Below are 18,238 nucleotides of genomic sequence, written 5' to 3' on the forward strand. Positions count from 1 at the left end.
GAACTACTGGGATCAGAAGTTTCTCCTCATGATGACTTAAGTGTCTCATTCACTGTGTCATATTCAGGAGAAGAGATGTCAGTGATGAAAGCAGCTGTTGGCAGCTGTGCTCTGAGTCTCTCCAGATGTTTGGATCAGACTTTATTTCAGAGTGTATCAGGAAACATTTCAGCTGCAGCTGGTTGAACTGCTCCTGAACCAACAGAGTGTTTGACCTGAACAGTCCCAGAGACTGTAGACACCTGTTGAGTGTGGACACACAGAAATCAGGCGGCACCATCAGGTCTCTGTCTGGTCAGATATTGATGATCAATTATCAGCTCAGTCTCTCTGAGATCCTGATGTTGTCCTGATGAGATGTGTTGTGTTGACAGTAAATCAAGTGTGACATCCAGATGTGAATAGTGAACAGTGTAATAATCAGTGTTTGTGGCTGAATGTGTGTGTGATCAAACAGCTGTTTTCAGACTCTGTGTGTGCTGCTCCAACACGTCTGACTCCAGATCAGATGAAGCCACTGGCTCCTTAAAGGTACATTGTGTAAGTTCTTATCTATTCACGAAAATCGATTATTTCGTTCAAAAGTACGTTTTTCATTCATCAATAATTACCCCCATCAACAAACTTAAGTGTTCCTTTCAGCTCTGAATGAGCCGTTCATATCATTCATATCTACATGGAGCGGGTAAGCTCGGTGCTGGCTGCCATGTCGTGTCGCCATGTTTTTACGTTCAGTGGCAGCGTGACGGTAGGAAACCACGGGAACTCACCGGAGACACCGCAGCTGTCGGCTCAGGTCGAGGTGGCATCTGTGAAAAGTCACCGCGGTGCAGTGAGGACTGCACGTGAATGCTGCATTCAGGTGCAGTCGGAAAAACGGCCGTCAGTAACAAACCAGATGTCATTTTAGTCACAGACGTCCAGAGAAAGCCGGTAAAACGTGGGTCAGGTCAACAATACGACATCGCCATGACAACATATTGTCACGTGTATTGTTTTGCCTCGTGCCGACGGGCCACTTGTTTACATAGAGGCTTGTTTAAAGACCCACTCCCGTGAAAATCGTGTTTTTTGAGCTTTTCACATGTTCCTGTGGCATTTTTCTTGTGTTAGAGCACATATCAGCAGAAAAGGAAGTGCACAATTGCATTTCTGAGTTTTTCTGCCTTCAAACTGCTGTGAACCAATGGCAGACTCAAACTGGCAGTTTCAGGGAGACTGGAGCTGATGTGTCACAGCTCCAAGGGAGGGCACTAGTGCTACAAGCTCCCGCCCCGCTCTGCATCTGGCTCAGAGGTGAAAGCCTTGCCAGCTCGGTGTAGCTGTCAAGGTATAACAGGTATAGCTCACCTGGTAGAGCAGCTTGCACCGTGAGCAAGGACTATGTTCCAGTCTGGGATCGAATCCCAGTGTGGAGTTTTACACTAAACGCGCTGAATCTGTAATTGTACAATGTCCATCTGTCAGCAAGCGGGGGGTGGGGTGTGAGGAGGTGGCTGGGCAGGTGCAGAGCAGCACAGTCTCCGCCCACCCTCCAGAGGTGCATTGCTAATGTGCATGGCTAATGAGCTGGTTTTAAAATGGCCGAAAAGGGTCGCAGGAGTGGGACTTTAAGCCGTTACCTGCAGCGGCTGTCGTCCGTCTGCCATCTAACCGATTTCACGTGAATGCAGCATGAAAAATACAACTGAGTTGCTTGCGATCTACAACAGCACCGCTAGATGGGAGTAATTGTTACACAATGTACCTTTAATGAAAGTCTCCAGCAGGTGGAGCTCCACTTCCTGTCTGAGTCCATGTGCTCTGAGCTGAGCCTGGTTCTCTCTGCTCTACAGTTTCTCTGCTTCCTCTGGACTCTGACTTCAAGTCCAGTAAAAATGTGTCAACAGGTTTGATACCGTTCGGGCGTCCGGGTGTAAGTCACCTCTGTTGAGACACATCGTGTCTCACCGCAGGCAGCTCGTTATGATTTTGAACAACAAAGCGGAGGAGTTCAGTTACTGCTTCATTGTGCGTGTAGACAATTTTGATTACTCACTGTTCGCTACTTCTTCTCTGGCTAAATGTTTCTGCTGTGGTGAGGAGTCACAACTCGTTAAAGCCTGCCTGAACGGTGCCGGTGAGTATGATTTCAGATTTGTCACAGTTCAGTTGAAGGAAGTTAGTTCGCAGCCATGATTTTAGTTCTGTCAGACAGTTGGTGAGGGTGGAGTGGGGGTGGCAGGGGTGATGGATTTTGTAGAAATGTAGATTTGGATGTCGTTGGCGTAGCAGTGGAAGTAGGTAGAGGATGAAGAGGAGAGGACCAAGCACCAAGCCCTGGGGGACGCCTTGAGGGAGGGGGACAGTGGAGGAGGTGCAGTTGTTGATGTGGATGAACTGATGTCTGTCGCTGAGGTATGATATGAGCCAGGAAAGAGCAGAGCCAGTGATGTTGAGTGATGTTTGTAGGCGGGACAGGAGAATGGAGTGGTTGATGGTGTCGAAGGCTGCAGTGAGGTCAAGGAGGATCAGTATGTTGAGGTGCCCAGAGTCTGCAGAGAGGAGGGGATTGTTCGTGATTTTCAGGAGAGCGGTTTCAGTGCTGTGTTGTGGGCGGAATCCAGATTGGAAGGGTTCATACAGTTGATAAGAGCGGAGGTGGGTTTTGATTTGTGCGGCGACAACGCATTCCAGAATTTTGGACAGAAAAGGGAGGTTTGAGATGGGACGAAAGTTTGAGATGGTGTCAGGATCCAGGCCGGGTTTTTTGAGTATGGGGGTGACAGCAGCCAGTTTCAGGGATTGGGGGACATAGGCAGAGGTGAGGGAGGAGTTGATGATGGTAGTGATGAGTGGGGAGATTGCTGAGAGACATTGTTTGATGATGGAGGATGGTATGGGGTCCAGGACGGATGTGGAGCTTTTCATGTTAGTGATGATGGGGAGGAGTTCCAGGGTGGAGACGGGAGTGAACTGTGAAAGGGGTGGAGTGGTTGGGTGGCCGGAGGTTGAGAGTCAGAGGTGGCAGGGGGGTTGCTGAGTTGACTGTAGATGGTGTCGATTTTGGACTGAAAGAATGACAGGAAGGAGTTGCATTTATCAACTGTGATGGAGGAGAGGGTGTTGTCACAGGGTTTGAGGAGTTTGTTGATGGTGGAAAATAGAGTCTTGGGGTTGTTGGAGCCGGAGTGGATGAGCTTTGAGTAGTAGGTGGACCGGGCAGTATTGAGGGCATTTTTGTAGTCTGAAACGGCTGACGTTTATGGGTTTTCATTTGACGGAGTTCGGAAGTGTACCAGGGAGCTGTGTGATGGAATGAGACAGTTTTAGTTTTTAGGGGAGCCAGTTTATCAAGACAGAGGGACAATGTGTTGTTGTAGTATGAGACCAGGACTGAGGACTGAGCGGGAGGGATGGAAATTGTGGAGATTTTTAAGTTTTTCCTAAAAATGGCAGCAGCGCCCCCTTTGTCGATGTAGGCGTAGCCAGTGGGTGTGGTTTGAATCAGGGAGAGATAGTCCAGAGGTCTGTGCCAGGTTTCAGTGAGGCAGAGGAAGTCCAGTTTATTGTCAGTGATGAGTTCATGTATGATGGCACTTTTATTAGTTAGTGAGCGGGTGTTGAATAGGGCAAGTTTCAGGTGTTTAGGGGTTGGAGTAGAGTGGGGAGTGGCAGGCATGCAGAAAATGGGGCACAGGTTTTTGATATTTACAGCCTTGGATGTACAGCGTGGGCGGGGTGGTCTGTGTGATGTGATGGACTGTATGGGGAAAGTCTCAGGTGGGAGGGTTAATGACTGATTGGGTCGGACGGGGGCGCTGGTGAGCGGAGGTGTGCTCTGTGCTGTTGTTTTGGACGGGGTGAAGAAGAGTGGCTGCGGAGGGGCTGTGTGGTGTAGATAGTCAGTCACGTGGGGCAGAATGAACAGTGTGCTGAATATTGGCTGCAAGCATGCGACTTCCAGTGGTGGTTGGGTGAATATTCCATTCACAAAACAGGGGCCTGTGCAGCTGCACCGGTTGCACCGTCGATAGTTACGCCTGTGGTTCTGTCTTGACCGAAGTGCTGCCGTCATGATCTCAGATTTGATTTACCCATCTACGCCAGCCCAAACTTTTCCAACTCTTTCTTAACTACAAATCTTCCTTATTATTAAACATTTTCTTTTACCATTTGTGTTTTTCCTGCTGTCTTTTTAAGGGTTTTTGTAGAGTTTTGTCTGATTTCTGCTCGACGCTCTGTTAAGCGTATTCTCCTGCGTCTGACTTCATTGGAAGTGTGTGTGTCGTGTTGGACCTGTTGTTGTCAAGTAGGGGTTGCACAGACTAATCGACTAGTCGACTTTACTGCTCCACAATGACGTTTTCAGCTTGACGTCGACTAGTCGCTGATCATGTAACAGTAGGCTACAAGAGTAGCGGCTTGAAACAACAGCTGAGTGCGCTGAATGAAAAAAATACGAGCGCAGTCAAGCTGGATGGAACGAGCGCGTACCAGACAGGAAGTCGGGCACAGAAAAGGCGAGAGAATCCGGTCGATTTTCAAAATAAAATAAATGATGATTAAGTTTGTCCGCCTAGATATTTGTCAGTTGCGTCTGCACACAAGACACACATCCATACACACAGCGCTAGAGACAGACCTGTAGCCTACAGACGGGTCGATGTTTGACCGGAGCGGAGAGAGCAGGAGAAGCTGCTGCCTGACACCAGCCAAGCGCCTCTGAGGCGCTGCGCTGCCGCGGCCAGTGTGTCGGGCTGTCGGCAATTAAAAAAAAAAAAAAAAAAAAAAACTCCGCTCATATCGACAGCTTTACGTCGCGCACAACGACAACCAACAACAGCAACAACCAACCAGACAAAAAATGTGAGTGAAACTGTGAGTGAGCAGGACTGTGACGGTGACGAGGCCTGTGTGTCGTTTTCCTCCCTAATTGTTACAGTTGCTACAGTGACTACAGTATTATCTTTTGCACTTGTATAGGAGTGCATGTTACAGAAAAACAAACTGATTTACAGCTTGTTGTTTATAGGCTAAAGCTGCTGTTTTGTGGACTAATTTCTGTGCATGAGCGTCTGTCAGTGAATAATCTACAGATTGTTGCCAAGCATTTCCCTCCTCCTGTAATTTATGATGGGAAAAATATGAATGACGTCATCAGCGACTAGTCGACGTCGACTCGACTTTCATAACATTAGAGTCGACTTTTAAAAATCTGAAGTCGTGCAACCCCTATTGTCAAGTAGTGGATTTCTTTTGTGATGGGTTGCACTGGGCGCCACAGGGGGTGCTGTTTCTACCGAGAGAGGAGGGGGGACAGAGCCATGGCCAGCAAATGGATCATCACTAGATAAAGACTCCAGCTCCTTCTTCTCTGTGCTCAATGTTCATCCATACATACAAGCCTCCCTGTGAACACAGTGATATAAAACAGTGTGTGTGTGTGTGTGTGTGTGTGTGTGTGAGAGCCATGTAATGTCCATGTGTGCATGCTGACAGAGAAGGTGCTGCTCTGACCCCCCTCCTCCTTTCAGGGTGGAGCCTGCTGGAGTCCCATGGTTGACACCAGGTCTGAGGAAGTGTAAGTGTGTTTTTACTTTGATTCATGGAAACAAAGCAGCACATTCAACCATCTTCACACTGTCACATCACTGACCTCATGAGTCTTCATCAAACTATCAATAACTGATCACTAGGGTTGTCACAAGAACATAATCATAGCTACATCATAGAACATTTTCAGAGCTACTTGTCTGACAGGCGTCAATGTGTTAAGCTTGGCCATACAAAATAAGATTTTCTGTCAGTGGAGGTGTACCTCAAGGGTCTGTCTTGGGTCCATTGCTTTTTACTGTTTATATTAATGAAATTATTCCTTCTTTAAATGGCTGTCATGCCCATTTTTATGCGGACAACACAGTTTTATATTGTATATCGGATTCTGTTCAGACAGCCATCAACAACTTGCAAACTGCTTTTAATTCTTTTCAGGAATCATTATACAAACATAAACTATTGCTTAATGCAAATAAGACAAAATACATGTTGTTTACCCGAGCAAAACATTTTGATAACAAAAGTGTGCATCTTTACACCAAAACTGGCTCAGAAATCGAGAGTCACAGAGTACAGATATCTTGGCATCTGGCTAGATGAGGATTTCTCATTCACATATCATATTAATGAACTTATCTTAAAGTTCAGACAGTACTTTGCAGTGCAGCTGTGTCTTGTTCTCTCCATCAGATTCCTGTCAATTCACAATCGACACCAACACAATGAACACAAAGATCAAACTGTCTGACAACAACAGGAAGGCGACACGTGTGGAGGAGGATCAGTCATATCCTGATCATCCAGACAGATTTGACCTTCGACCTCAGCTGCTGTGTTCAACTGGTCTGACTGGTCGCTGCTACTGGGAGGTCGAGTGGAGAGGACACATTGATATATCAGTGAGTTACAGAGGAATCAGAAGGAAAGGAAACAGTAGAGACTGTTGGTTTGGAGGGAACGAACAATCCTGGAGTCTGAGCTGCTATAGTGGTGATTACAGTGTCTGTCACAATTACAGAGTGACACCTATCACCTCCTCCTCCTCCTCCTCTGTCTCTGACAGAGTAGCAGTGTATGTGGACTGTCCTGCTGGCTCTCTGTCCTTCTACAGAGTCTCCTCTGACTCACTGATCCACATCTACACCTGCAACACCACCTTCACTCAACCTCTGTATCCTGGGTTTGGACTCCTCAGGTCTGATTCCTCAGTGAGTCTGTGTTGAGTGAATCTCTTACCCTCTCTCTCTCTTACCCCTTTTACCCCGCGTCTCATATCACGTACCAAAACCAGAGACTGACCAAAACAAAGCTCTGCTCGCATTCGAGACTGGGATTTGATCAAAAAACACTGACCAAAAAAGATTGAAAAAGAAAAAATTAGTGATAGTCTGTTTAACTGACGTGTTGTGTCGCGGACGTCCGACATAAGACGGCCACAGCAGACTCGCTGTCCTCCGCGGTCCTGGTGTTCCACAGGTCAGCCAGACGCCTCGTCTGCCTCGGCCTACGGACCTTACACTCCTGGGGCCTCATTTATCATTGTGGATACACCTTTTTTTACACCCTTTCCCCCCCATTTTGTGCGTACGCACTTTTCTCCGCCAAATTTGGGATCTATCAAGCCAAAACCTGACGGGGAAAAGTGCGGACATTTACACCCATTTTGACCCTGGCGTACCGTGATTTACACCTGTTTTGAGGAACAGGAGGAATTGGCGACACCGTTGCTGAGTCAGAGAACTGCAGTGTGAGAGGGAGAGAGGAGCGGAGTACATTTAGAAGAGCACAGTAGGATTTTTTGAAGTAATTGTGGTAGTGGTGGACCGTTGATGCTGGCAATCCAACCCGCTCTATAATAACACTAGGCTCTGTGTTAATTGATAAACAGAGCGGATTGTGGATTTTGCTTTTTTGATTAGGCTATATGTGACGTCTGACAAGGATCAAACCATCCAAGTTTAAAAACACACCGGCAGCAGCGCACACTGATGCAGCCTAGACTGTTATTAATCTGTCACCTGAGTTAACGAGGTGCACGTGTGTTTGGAGCTGACGAGAGGAGAGAATAAAGAGTGAGACAACGTAATGGAAAATGACCTAAACCGAGTCCAGTAGAGCTGTAACTGTGTAGTGGGAAGGCGTGCAAAGTAATGGTAACTATCGTCCTGCTTCCTACATTGTTTTAACATCTAGGTAAAAAAAAAGAAGAAGATTTTCTGGGATAAACGGGCAGATTACATAAGATTCTTCTTCTTTCTGCTCCCTTTTGTTGAGATTTGGGAGGTTTTTGTTTTTATTGTAGCTTATTAAAGTGCAAGATCATTTTTCTGACTGAGTTATTGCCCGTGTATCTGCTTTCGGAGAAGCGGAGAAGTTTCGCTTCTTTTCCCCGTCCTCCGCCCGTTGTCTCCGTTGTCACTTTGTTGTCACTTGTTGCTGCGCCACAGAGCGCACATGGCTAATTAAATATGCACGTGCTGACCATATATAGTTGTATATAGGCGTTCTGGGGGCGGAGTAAGAGGTGTGTTCACGTGTGCACCATTCTTGGGTCCGGTGTGATTTATTGCGGAGAGTTGTGTGTACGCACAGTTTGATTGATCTGAAAAAGGTGTAAATATTTAGGGTGTACGCCATTTTCGTCTTTTCGCCGTACGCAAATATTTAGTAGCAGTTTTACACCCTCTTTGATAAATGAGGCCCCTGGGCAGGCGGCTGTGGCATGACACGGTGTTTCTCACACCGCAGATGAGAGCGGGGCAGCTGGTTTAATGCTCTGTCTGATCCCCCAGCTCATTTTGGTCAATAGGAAAGGAGCAAAATGCCGATTGTTAGCAGGTCGACCCGCGTTTAAAAAACCAGCTAATTTTAGTGGGAAAGTGGGTAGAGTCTCCTCCTGTCACAGAAACCTTCTCACTGTTGAACAGACAGTTCAGTCTCTACATGTCTGTCTCTGTCTCTGTCTCTCACTCACGTTTTCACATTCATGGATTAAATCAGTTGATTTTTTAAACTCTTCTCAGTGATTCTTATAAACTTCTTCCTCTTCCTTTAAAGATGGAAGCGTCGATTATTACAGGACAAAAACCATGGTGACTTTTACTCAGCTGCCTAATATCACCAAGCTAAAAGTCTCTGAGCCGCCAGCGTCACTGAGGAGAAAAACACATTCATTGTTCATGTTCAACTTTACAGGCTGTTAGTGAGCTGGTCACAGGTAAACAGACACAACAAGAAACACAACTGGAAACAAACATCATGTTGTATGGACGCTGAATAGAATGAATTACATGGGATTTATTTTTCTTTGTGTTTTCACTGAATCAAATAAAACAATGTGAATCAGTTGTATGTGTGATGTGCATTTCCTACTGATGTAGAGCAGCACAAAAACCATCAGCTACTAATCCTACCAGACAATGATTTTTCCTGTTACCATTCAAGATTCAAGATACTTTATTGTCATTGTTCTTATGTGTACAACGAAATTCAAGGTGCACAGTCAGATACGGACTCGTTAAAAAAAAGAAAGGACAATAAAATAAACTAGAAAATTTCCTCTGGGGAAATTTTGAAAGGCCCACGGGGCTACTGCCGGTTTTGCCATCTCTGTCAACATGATTAATCCAGGTGTGTCTGACCATTGTGACTACTCAGACACACCTGGATTAATCAGTTTGTCCAATAATGTAAGACAGGAAATGAAAGACCTGCCTCAAATTCAGGAAGTAGTGGAGCTGTGCATAGAGCTCATCAAACCCACGATCTTAAGGTCAAGACAGAGCTGATCAGACAGACACATGATCATCTTTCTATAAGCACTGATATGGAGGAGCTGTAACCACATTAGGTTAAGTGTGTGTGTGTAATCACATGAAGTTACCTGTGTGGGTTAGAGTGTGGGAGAGGAGTGCGCGCAATTCTCAATAAAATTTCATGAATGAGTCTATTTTTCCACCACAGAATACTAATATCCCTCCCCCTGCGCTATGCTGACCTGACGCGTCTAGAGTGGTTGACAGCTCTCTCTCTCCCTCTCTCTCTCTTCATTTTTAATGATAAAGTCACGTCAAACCAGCCATTCCCATTAGGAGAGCCAAATGCCTGACGCGCGATTCCGCGACGATCTACTGGCACTGACGCACCTGTCTTAATATGGAACTCAACATGAGAGAGAAGGTGCGCTTGTGTAGAAAGTGTATGGCTTGTGAAGACGTACAGCGCGATGGAGAGAGAGAGAGAAGAGGGATCATACAGTAGTAGGCTATACAGCACACACTGTACACCAGCTGATCCGCCGGTCCACGGAGTGAAATATGCAAGTTAGTCAGATAATCAGGGCCGTTGCTAGGAATTCTGGGGCCCCTGAAAGAATACTAAAGTGGGCCCCTGATTTTTCCACTTTTTCTCTTAGACTACTTATTTATTATCATTTTTTATTTAGCCTACTTTGTTTTGATGCTAATGCAGCATTACTATGAGTATTAGTCAGGGTCTTATGCAGAATAATTCAGTCATACAAAGATTAGACTAGGTGCAGCAGGTGTCTTCAACTTTGTGAAGTTGTGATATCAAATCGAAATAGGGGGATTGACAGTATAGGCTAGTGCTGCCTATAACTAGTAAATTATAGTGAAAAATCAATAAATTTAATGAATGAATTTAATTCAGAGGAAGTACAGAGTTAAATCAAATTCCAGCCCTTACTCCATATTCAGACCATCTGCACTCCTGTTTGACTTGACTGTGTGTGTGTGTGTGTGTGTGTGTGTGTGTGTGTGTGTGTGTGTGTGTGTGTGTGTGTGTGTGTGTGTGTGTGTGTCGCGAGAGAGACAGCAGGTAGAGGGGCTGACTGGCAGAGATGAGAGAGTGAAAGCTGTTCTTTTTTTCTGTGAGAGACTGCTGCGGCGGACCCAAACGAAACTGTGGCGGCTGATTAATGTAAAACACTGGTATAGTAACGTTGTGCCGTTTCCAATTCAGCCACAGTGTCACTGTCACAGCATCAGCTGCACTGCTGTGGAGAGTTGATGCGCGCTCCCGCACCAGCTTGGCTGATGGCTGCAGTAACCCTGACGGCCGCTACGGCCGTTGTATCGCTAGTGAGTTTTATTCCTTGATCTTGCCTCAAGCTCCTTTAAAGCAGAAGTAAGCGATCCGGTCGTTTTGGCTAATGCTGCGTTCCAGGCAGGCTTTTGAAACCGTAAATTACAGCTTCAAGTCACAACTTACGACTTTGTAGCGTTCCAGGCAACCCACTCGTGTTTCTCCGACCTGTTTTACCTGTGAAAGTCACTATAACGGCCACTCGTAACTTCTGACCCGTGAACTCGTACCAGATCGAACTGGTACGACTTCACAGGTCGGAAAAACACGAGTTACGAGTTTCCTTGAACGCACCATAACAGTCCTCGTCCCTACGTCACCACATTCACGCGCATCCCTTGGCGGCACACACAGCCCTGCATGCCGTTCTCTCTCCTCATTGGATAAAAACTGTAGGATACGAGAAATGTTTTCTCCTCGGCTCAGAGCAGAGCAGAGTGACTGACAGACCCGTGTTTCGGTCCAAACACTCTATGTAAGTGATTGCTGTCGGAAGATATAACTATTTAAGACTTATATTAACACAAATATATCACTTACTTCTGCTTTAACTTGAATAATTTGGACTTTGTTCAAAAAGATCTTTCTAACTGTTTTGATTCCTCTGTTTATTCACATTTTGTTTAATTAAATCAACATGGCTTAATTTTCACTCCTTGTGATCACACTCAGCAGGCCTGACACACTTTAAGGTGTTGTCATTGCGTTGTAGACACTCAGAGTGGCGCTGTTTTGTCTAGCGCTGGCGCCGAAGGTATTGACGTCATATCCTATCTATGATCGATAAATGAATGATCATAATTTAATATACACAAGTCTACAAGTTTTTACTACGTTTTGTTTGAATAAGCATCAATGAGCCGCGTAATATAAAGATACCAGGGTGAAATTAATGAGTTTATAGTTTCAGTCGGCGGAAGCTGTCCGTCCGTCGGTGAATTAGGTCCGGGCTGTAATATGAATACTGTCAGTTGAGGTCACATTGCATTTTACATTGCTTAGAAGGGTTTAATAGTGTAGCAGTTAACTCATCACGGCCGATCGGCCTAAAGGATTTTGACTCCGGAAAGGAGTATTTGATCATTTTATTTGATTGGACGAAACAAAATTATAGGACAGAGTCCAGGGTTTGTTTACCAATGAAAAGCCGCCATAAAGATTTGGAGAATCTAACCCACTTATTTATTGATTGAGTGATTATTCTGCACCAACAACATGATCACTATATAAATAAATAAATGATAACAGAAATTACGCCCTTGCCGTCAGACACAGCAGCATCAGGTTCAATAAAGCTTTAGGGGGAAAAAGTTATCCAATGGGACTGACGCTCATAGCGTCTTTCAGTGCCGCAGCCGGGTCGGCTGCTGGATCACTTGCTCTGAGCGTCACATATCGCCGCGAAGGGGATTGCATTGGAATCAACTGAAAGCCGAGCGCGTCAAAACCTGACGAAAAACGGGCACCTAATGAGTCAGGCATGTGACTATGAGGGACAGTGACCGTTCGTCAGGCTGTTGACGCACTGGGAGTGAGAACGTGTTGTTTCATCAAACACTGTAAAAGCTACAGGACAGATCATTGCAATACAATGAGCTTTAGCAAACAGTCAAACAGTGGCGGCTGGTGCTAAAATAAATTGGGGGGGGTGTCAGATAAATAAGATAAACAAAGAGCATTGCTAACTTCACATCCAGCAGTAAACAGCAGTCAGCAGCGGATCAGCTGATCTCTCCCTCCGTACAAACGCTCCGTTCTGATCCAGCTCCACTGGACTTTCAAAGTAAAGGTGACGCAGCTGAAAATTAGTTAGGCTGAATAGTGAAACAGCGGCGCCTTTATAGCCGATTTTAGGATGAAACTCTGAACATAACCTGAAACAACTGATTTTTCTTCTGCTGCGGCCGCCATTGTCTCCTGTTTTGTTGTTGTCTGTCTGCTCCGTGTGCACGCGGGTGCGTCTGTAACTGTTTGAGTGACAGGCACGTCTCCGCTGCCAGGGGAGTGACTTTGATTGACAGGTCAGGTATCATGAATCAATCCGATTGGATGAAAAAATGACCCAAACGCGCTGATTGGCCACGGGCGCAGAGAGCTGCGCCCGGACGAGAATCTTGAAGTGACCAATTAGAGACCAGCATGAAGTCACATGGAAGCCAAAAGTTTAAGAGGCCACATACACACTCATTAGGCTGGCGCCCCTCGCTATTGAAATTTATGAAACAACCCAGAATAAACCCAATATGGAATGGAAAGGCTTACACATTTCAAAGTAAAACCCATTGTATGAGTGAACACTGAACAGATATGGTAATTACTTTTTATTATGTTATTTATGTTTACTGTGTCTACACTTTTTTCCTGAAATTTTGATGGGGGCGGCGCCCTAGCGCCCCCTATTGACCGGCCGCCACTGCAGTCAAATATTAATTGTATCAAACATTAACCACTGACTAGGGTTGCAAAGGGGCGGAACATTTCCAGTAAATTTCCAGAAACTTTCCATGGGATATTAAACTGGGGAATTTTGGAAATATTCCAAATTGGAAACCTTCCATGAGAATTATGGGAATTTATGGGAATTAACTGGAAATTGGGGGTAACTTAAACAAACTGTAGAACATAAATGTATATATTTTGTTTTGTCATAAGCAGACATCCATGCAAAATAATACAATTAAAAAACATGACATTTCAACAGATTTATTTGTGAGTAGAACTTTATCAAGTTTTAATTGTATGACCAATCAATTCTTTTACTGAACAACAAAAACATGAATGTTGAGTGACCCGTACTGAGTAGTCCGTGCATGTGACTGAGGAATAGCATATTCAAGTGTACTTGCATTAAATCTGGTTGCTTTAGCTAAGATTATGCTACAATATATTTTCTCCCAACTATATTTAAGTTCCCTGTTAAGGAACTGAAATTTGTAATTTGAACTGGAATTTTGTTAACTGGAATTTTGTAAATTTCGGATTTATTCCAATTTATTCCCATATATTCCTGTTAATTCCCATATATTCCCATTAAGGAAAGTTTCCAACTTTGAAAATTCCTGGAATTTTGCAACCCTACCACTGACACATGACAATCAATACATTTACTGATATGTGACATTTAAAGGGGAACTCTACAAGTCTGGCAGCTTCTCCTCTGTGTTGCTAACCCTCCTCCTCCACCTGGTCATGTGCATTTGTTTTCAATGAAGCTGACCAGAAGACAATCCATGGAGCGGTGGATAACATTATTTATCATATGTGTATATTTGTGTAGTCTTATCTGTTATAAACAAGATATTATGGGTTGTGTGTCGTGGTGCTGCTGGGACCAGAGCTGGGACACCGGGTCGTGCATAGTTCCTGTTTAACATGAGCACATGAGGAGCTAGAGAGTTCACATGACTGTGACACAGCCTGGATAAACACCAGTCTGCTGCTTTTTATGAAGCCCAGGGAGCAACACCAGCTCCTCTAATCACTGAGTCCACATCAGGTCCACCTCACTGTTCCAATCAGGTAGATGATGGTGTTTCTGTAAAGTCTTGTTGAGCCTCAGTTCAAACCTTCTTCAGGTTCAGGAGGTTCTGTCAGAGGCTGGTGAAGAACTCCAGCAGAACCACGGCTCCACAGCACAGTGCTTTTCAACAATGAAGCTAAACGTTGATCTATTAAACACTGATCTGCTAAATCCCAATAAGCACAGAATGACTGATGAGTTTATCAATACAATGTTCAGCATGAGCCTATATCCAAAAAACACTGGTCCCAGCAGAATCACAGCCCATTGTGCCGCCTTAAGAGAAGAGATAAAGTTCTGCTCCTGGTCTACAAATCACTGAATGGTTTAGGTCCAGAATACATGAATGACATGTTAGTAGAGTATAAACCCAGTAGAGCTCTGAGATCTACTGACTCAGGTCAGATAGTGGAGCTCAGAGTTCAGACCAGACATGGTGAAGCAGCTTTTAGCTGTGATGCTGCAACAACTGGAACAAACTACCAGCAGAACTGAGATCAGCCCCACCTTCAGCATTTTGAAATCCAGGTTAAAAACAATTCTCTTTTCATGTGCTTATAGCTGAGCTCTTTTTAAGAACTTCAAACTTTATCTATTTTTATTTTTACTTTTTTATTCTTCTTTGCTCCTGTTTTTAACTCTGTGTTTTCTTGTTTTTTGTTTTTATGTTGTTTTATGAAGTTATCTTTTTTAATGTTTTGTCTTTATGTAAACCACCACATCAATAATCTGTTTATCAAATGGAGAGTATTAAAGTTTGTTGACAGTAAAAATTAAAACTGCACAGATAATATACAAAGCCAAGAAAAATGTACTCCTTAATAACATTCAAAAAATGTTCAAGGAAAGAGAGGGGAGATGTGAGCTAAGAGGGAAACTTAAAGCAGTAGTAAGCAATCCGGTCGTTTTGGCTAATGCTGCGTTCCAGGCAGGCTTTTGAAACCGTAAATTACAGCTTCAAGTCACGATTTACGACTTTGTAGCGTTCCAGGCAACCCACTTGTGTTTTTCCGACCTGTTTTACCTGTGAAAGTCACTATAACGGCCACTCGTAACTTCCGACCCGTGAACTCGTACCAGATCGAACTGGTACGACTTCACAGGTAGGAAAAACACGAGTTACGGGTTGCCTTGAACGCACCATAACTTCTTGTCAGCCGATGGAGTTAGCAGCCCCCGCCCTCGTCATGGATCTATTGGTCCTCGTCCCTACCAGAGTCCTGCACGGGTCCAATTTTGGAAACCCGCGCCCGCCCGACCCGTTGGTTTTTAAGCCCGTGTCCCGACCCGTCACCCGTGATTATTTCTGACTACAACCCGGATCCGACCCGCCCGTCAATATTACCCGTTAGATCGCCGTCATCACCGGCGATAACGGGGGTATCCGTACTAAAGAAAAGAGAGGGGGGGGGGGGGGGGGGGGGCGTACTCTTTCGCGGCTATTTCCGGTACGGAGAATGATAGCGACGTAATTCTTTTTTTAATGAAAGCAGGACACTTCGGCCTTTACATTGATCCCATCAGTGTGTTGTAGCTTACCCAGAAGCCGAGCAGTCAAGCCATGACGGGCTAAACTCCAGGTAAAGCTGTGAGTGGTCACACGAGCGGCCAAAGATCGTTTATTTACATCAAGATGCTGCTCTGTTGTTGCCGTGAGTGATAAAAAAAAAGAAGATTTGCTACGCTGGTTCATGCAGCTGCGCGTGAGTTTTCCTCTGTAGGCCTACACACATACACCCGCGTACCCACCCGCGTTCATTTGAGTTCCGCCCGTGCCCGACCCGTGAATTTTCACAAGACAGCTTATCCACCAGTGTTAATTTCGTCAGACGAGACGAGACGAAAAATATTCGTCAACGATGGTTTTTTTCATGACGAAAACGAGACGAAGACGAGACGAAATCAATGCCCTTAAACACTGACTGTGACGAAATTTACACGCATTTTTTGTTGACGAAAAAAGACGAGACGAAATCTACTTAATCAAATAAAAACTTAATAAAATGTCTCTTTCTTTTTTCGTCACAGACTTTTAAATTAGCTACAATCCAAAAAGTGCCTTCACTGGATGCATGCATGTCATGTTTTTATCCTCCTGCGCTGCTGCCAGGGGTGTGTGTGTGGGTGTGTGCCTGAGTGAGGAACACACACACACATTATGTGCTATGTGCGGCGAGTAGGCTACAAACTGGCTAGGGGGGGCGGGGGGCGCATGGCCATTGCAGGGGGGGTGCGGGCGCTGTAAACCGGCAGCGGAATCGCTGCGAAGCTCCGAGCAACGGAGATCATGTGCAAGCCGGAGCACCTCCCGTTCATATCATTGCATTTGTCAATCGCTGTGTTTTATTTTGAAAATTAACCGGATTCTCTGGCTGTTTCTTTGTGCGACTTCCTGCCCGGCTTGACAGGATCGCACGCGGCTGCGCCGCGGCGCTGCTGCTGTGAACCAGGGCGATATGGCTGGATATGGTGTGAACGACACAATCGTTAACATGAAAGGGCTCCGCTTCTCGGCTACTCGCGGCGCTCTGCGGCCGGTGTGTCCCTGGCGTAGACGCGTCTCCGTGCTGGTCGGTCGCTTCTGCGCTGTGTGTGTGTGTTCATCTCTGTTTAGATACTGGCAAATAGCCTACATAAACGCACACACAAGCTGGAAAGTTGGCTCATCTGACAGCTGCCTGTCAATAATGACATAAATCTTGTGAGATGATTGAGAAAAAGACTAAAATTAATCTATTGGTTTGAGTAGATTAGTTGTGATTAACATTACTGTCAATTTGCTTTCAAAGACTAAAAAAAGACTATTGACTTAAACTAGACTAAAATACTTTGGATTTTCTTTGACTAAAACTAGACTAAAATGCCAAGACTTTTCGTCGACTAAATGTGACTAAACAAAAAAGAATACAAGCTGACTAAATATGACTAAAACTTATAAGGGCATTTGACACAAGACTAAGACTAAAACTAAATTGAAAAATAGCTGACAAAATTAACACTGTTATCCACCCGTTGAACACCGTTTTTGCGGGGTACCCGTCGGATACCCGCGGGGATCCGACCCGAAGCAGGACTCTGGTCCCTACGTCACCACATTCACGCGCATCCCTTGGCTGCACACACAGCCCTTCATGCCGTTCTCTCTCCTCATTGGATAAAACTTGTAGGATACGAGAAAAGTTTTCTCCTCGGCTCAGAGCAGAGCAGATAGAGACCCGTGTTTCTGTCCCAGTGGCGTAGCTGGGCTGTATTCCACATGGGTTTTGAGGTCCAAGTGGCCCGCGTGCGCAGCGGGCCACATTGCACACACAAATAGAGGACAGAACCCCCCCCCCCCAAAAAAAAAATAAAAAAAATAAAATTTAAATCATATTTTAGATGAGTGTCCTTCAGAATGATGCTGCTAAAGCTCAAAACCTCTATCAAATGATTGTACAATGTATGAACATTACACCGCAGAGGTTGATTCTGATAAAGTATGCTGTTACTGTTGTAACGAATGTGAGCTGGAAAGACTGAAATGTTGTTGTTGCTACAACTTTAAATAAAGTTGAAAAAAAAACAACAAAGGTTCGGCCACTCCTAAACACCTGTCAAAGTTCTGTTCAAACTGGAAATATTGTGGATTTACCTTACAGTCTATGGCAGGGGTGCTCACACTTTTTCAGCCTGAGAGCTATACTTTTCAAGTGACCAAGTCAAAATGATCTACCAACATTATTAATGATTCATTTAAGCAATATCACACGAGAGGGAGTGCTGTTGTACTGTATATCAGCACGGCTGTGATTCGGTCGTAGGCACGAGGCCGCAGGCCGAGTGCCGCAGATAATCACACCGACCTCGAGTGTGATATTGCTTTTATACAACAGTGCTACGAGCGCATTTTAGAACAGTAATAAACTACAAGAGATTATGATTTGTTTGTTTATTTAATCATTTATTTGGCTCCGCCAACAGAAATAGTTCTGCAACTGGAAGGGAGACAAGGCTGTTGCCAGGCAACACATAAACATTAAACTAGCTTGCTACTAGCTACGAGCTGCTTCCAGTGCTGGTTCTGGTTCTGAGCCC

At 45.0% G+C, this 18,238-nt stretch overlaps 1 protein-coding gene across 1 annotated transcript in view; it reads left to right on the forward strand.

Moving 5' to 3' along the window:
- LOC310995680 (protein NLRC3-like) overlaps positions 1 to 18,238 on the forward strand; it is a gene marked incomplete at its 3' end in the record, with an annotated part of 65,421 nt that overhangs the window by 20,906 nt on the left and 26,277 nt on the right. Inside the window, exons 6-7 of the mRNA XM_083984797.1 lie at positions 5,517 to 5,563; positions 6,229 to 6,437. Coding sequence (XP_083840923.1) covers positions 5,517 to 5,563; positions 6,229 to 6,437 — 256 coding nt within the window. The remainder of the gene's footprint in view (positions 1 to 5,516; positions 5,564 to 6,228; positions 6,438 to 18,238) is intronic.

This window comes from Trachurus trachurus, assembly GCF_905171665.1.
Source record: "Trachurus trachurus genome assembly, chromosome: 13".
In the NCBI taxonomy this organism is placed as follows: Eukaryota; Metazoa; Chordata; class Actinopteri; order Carangiformes; family Carangidae; genus Trachurus; species Trachurus trachurus.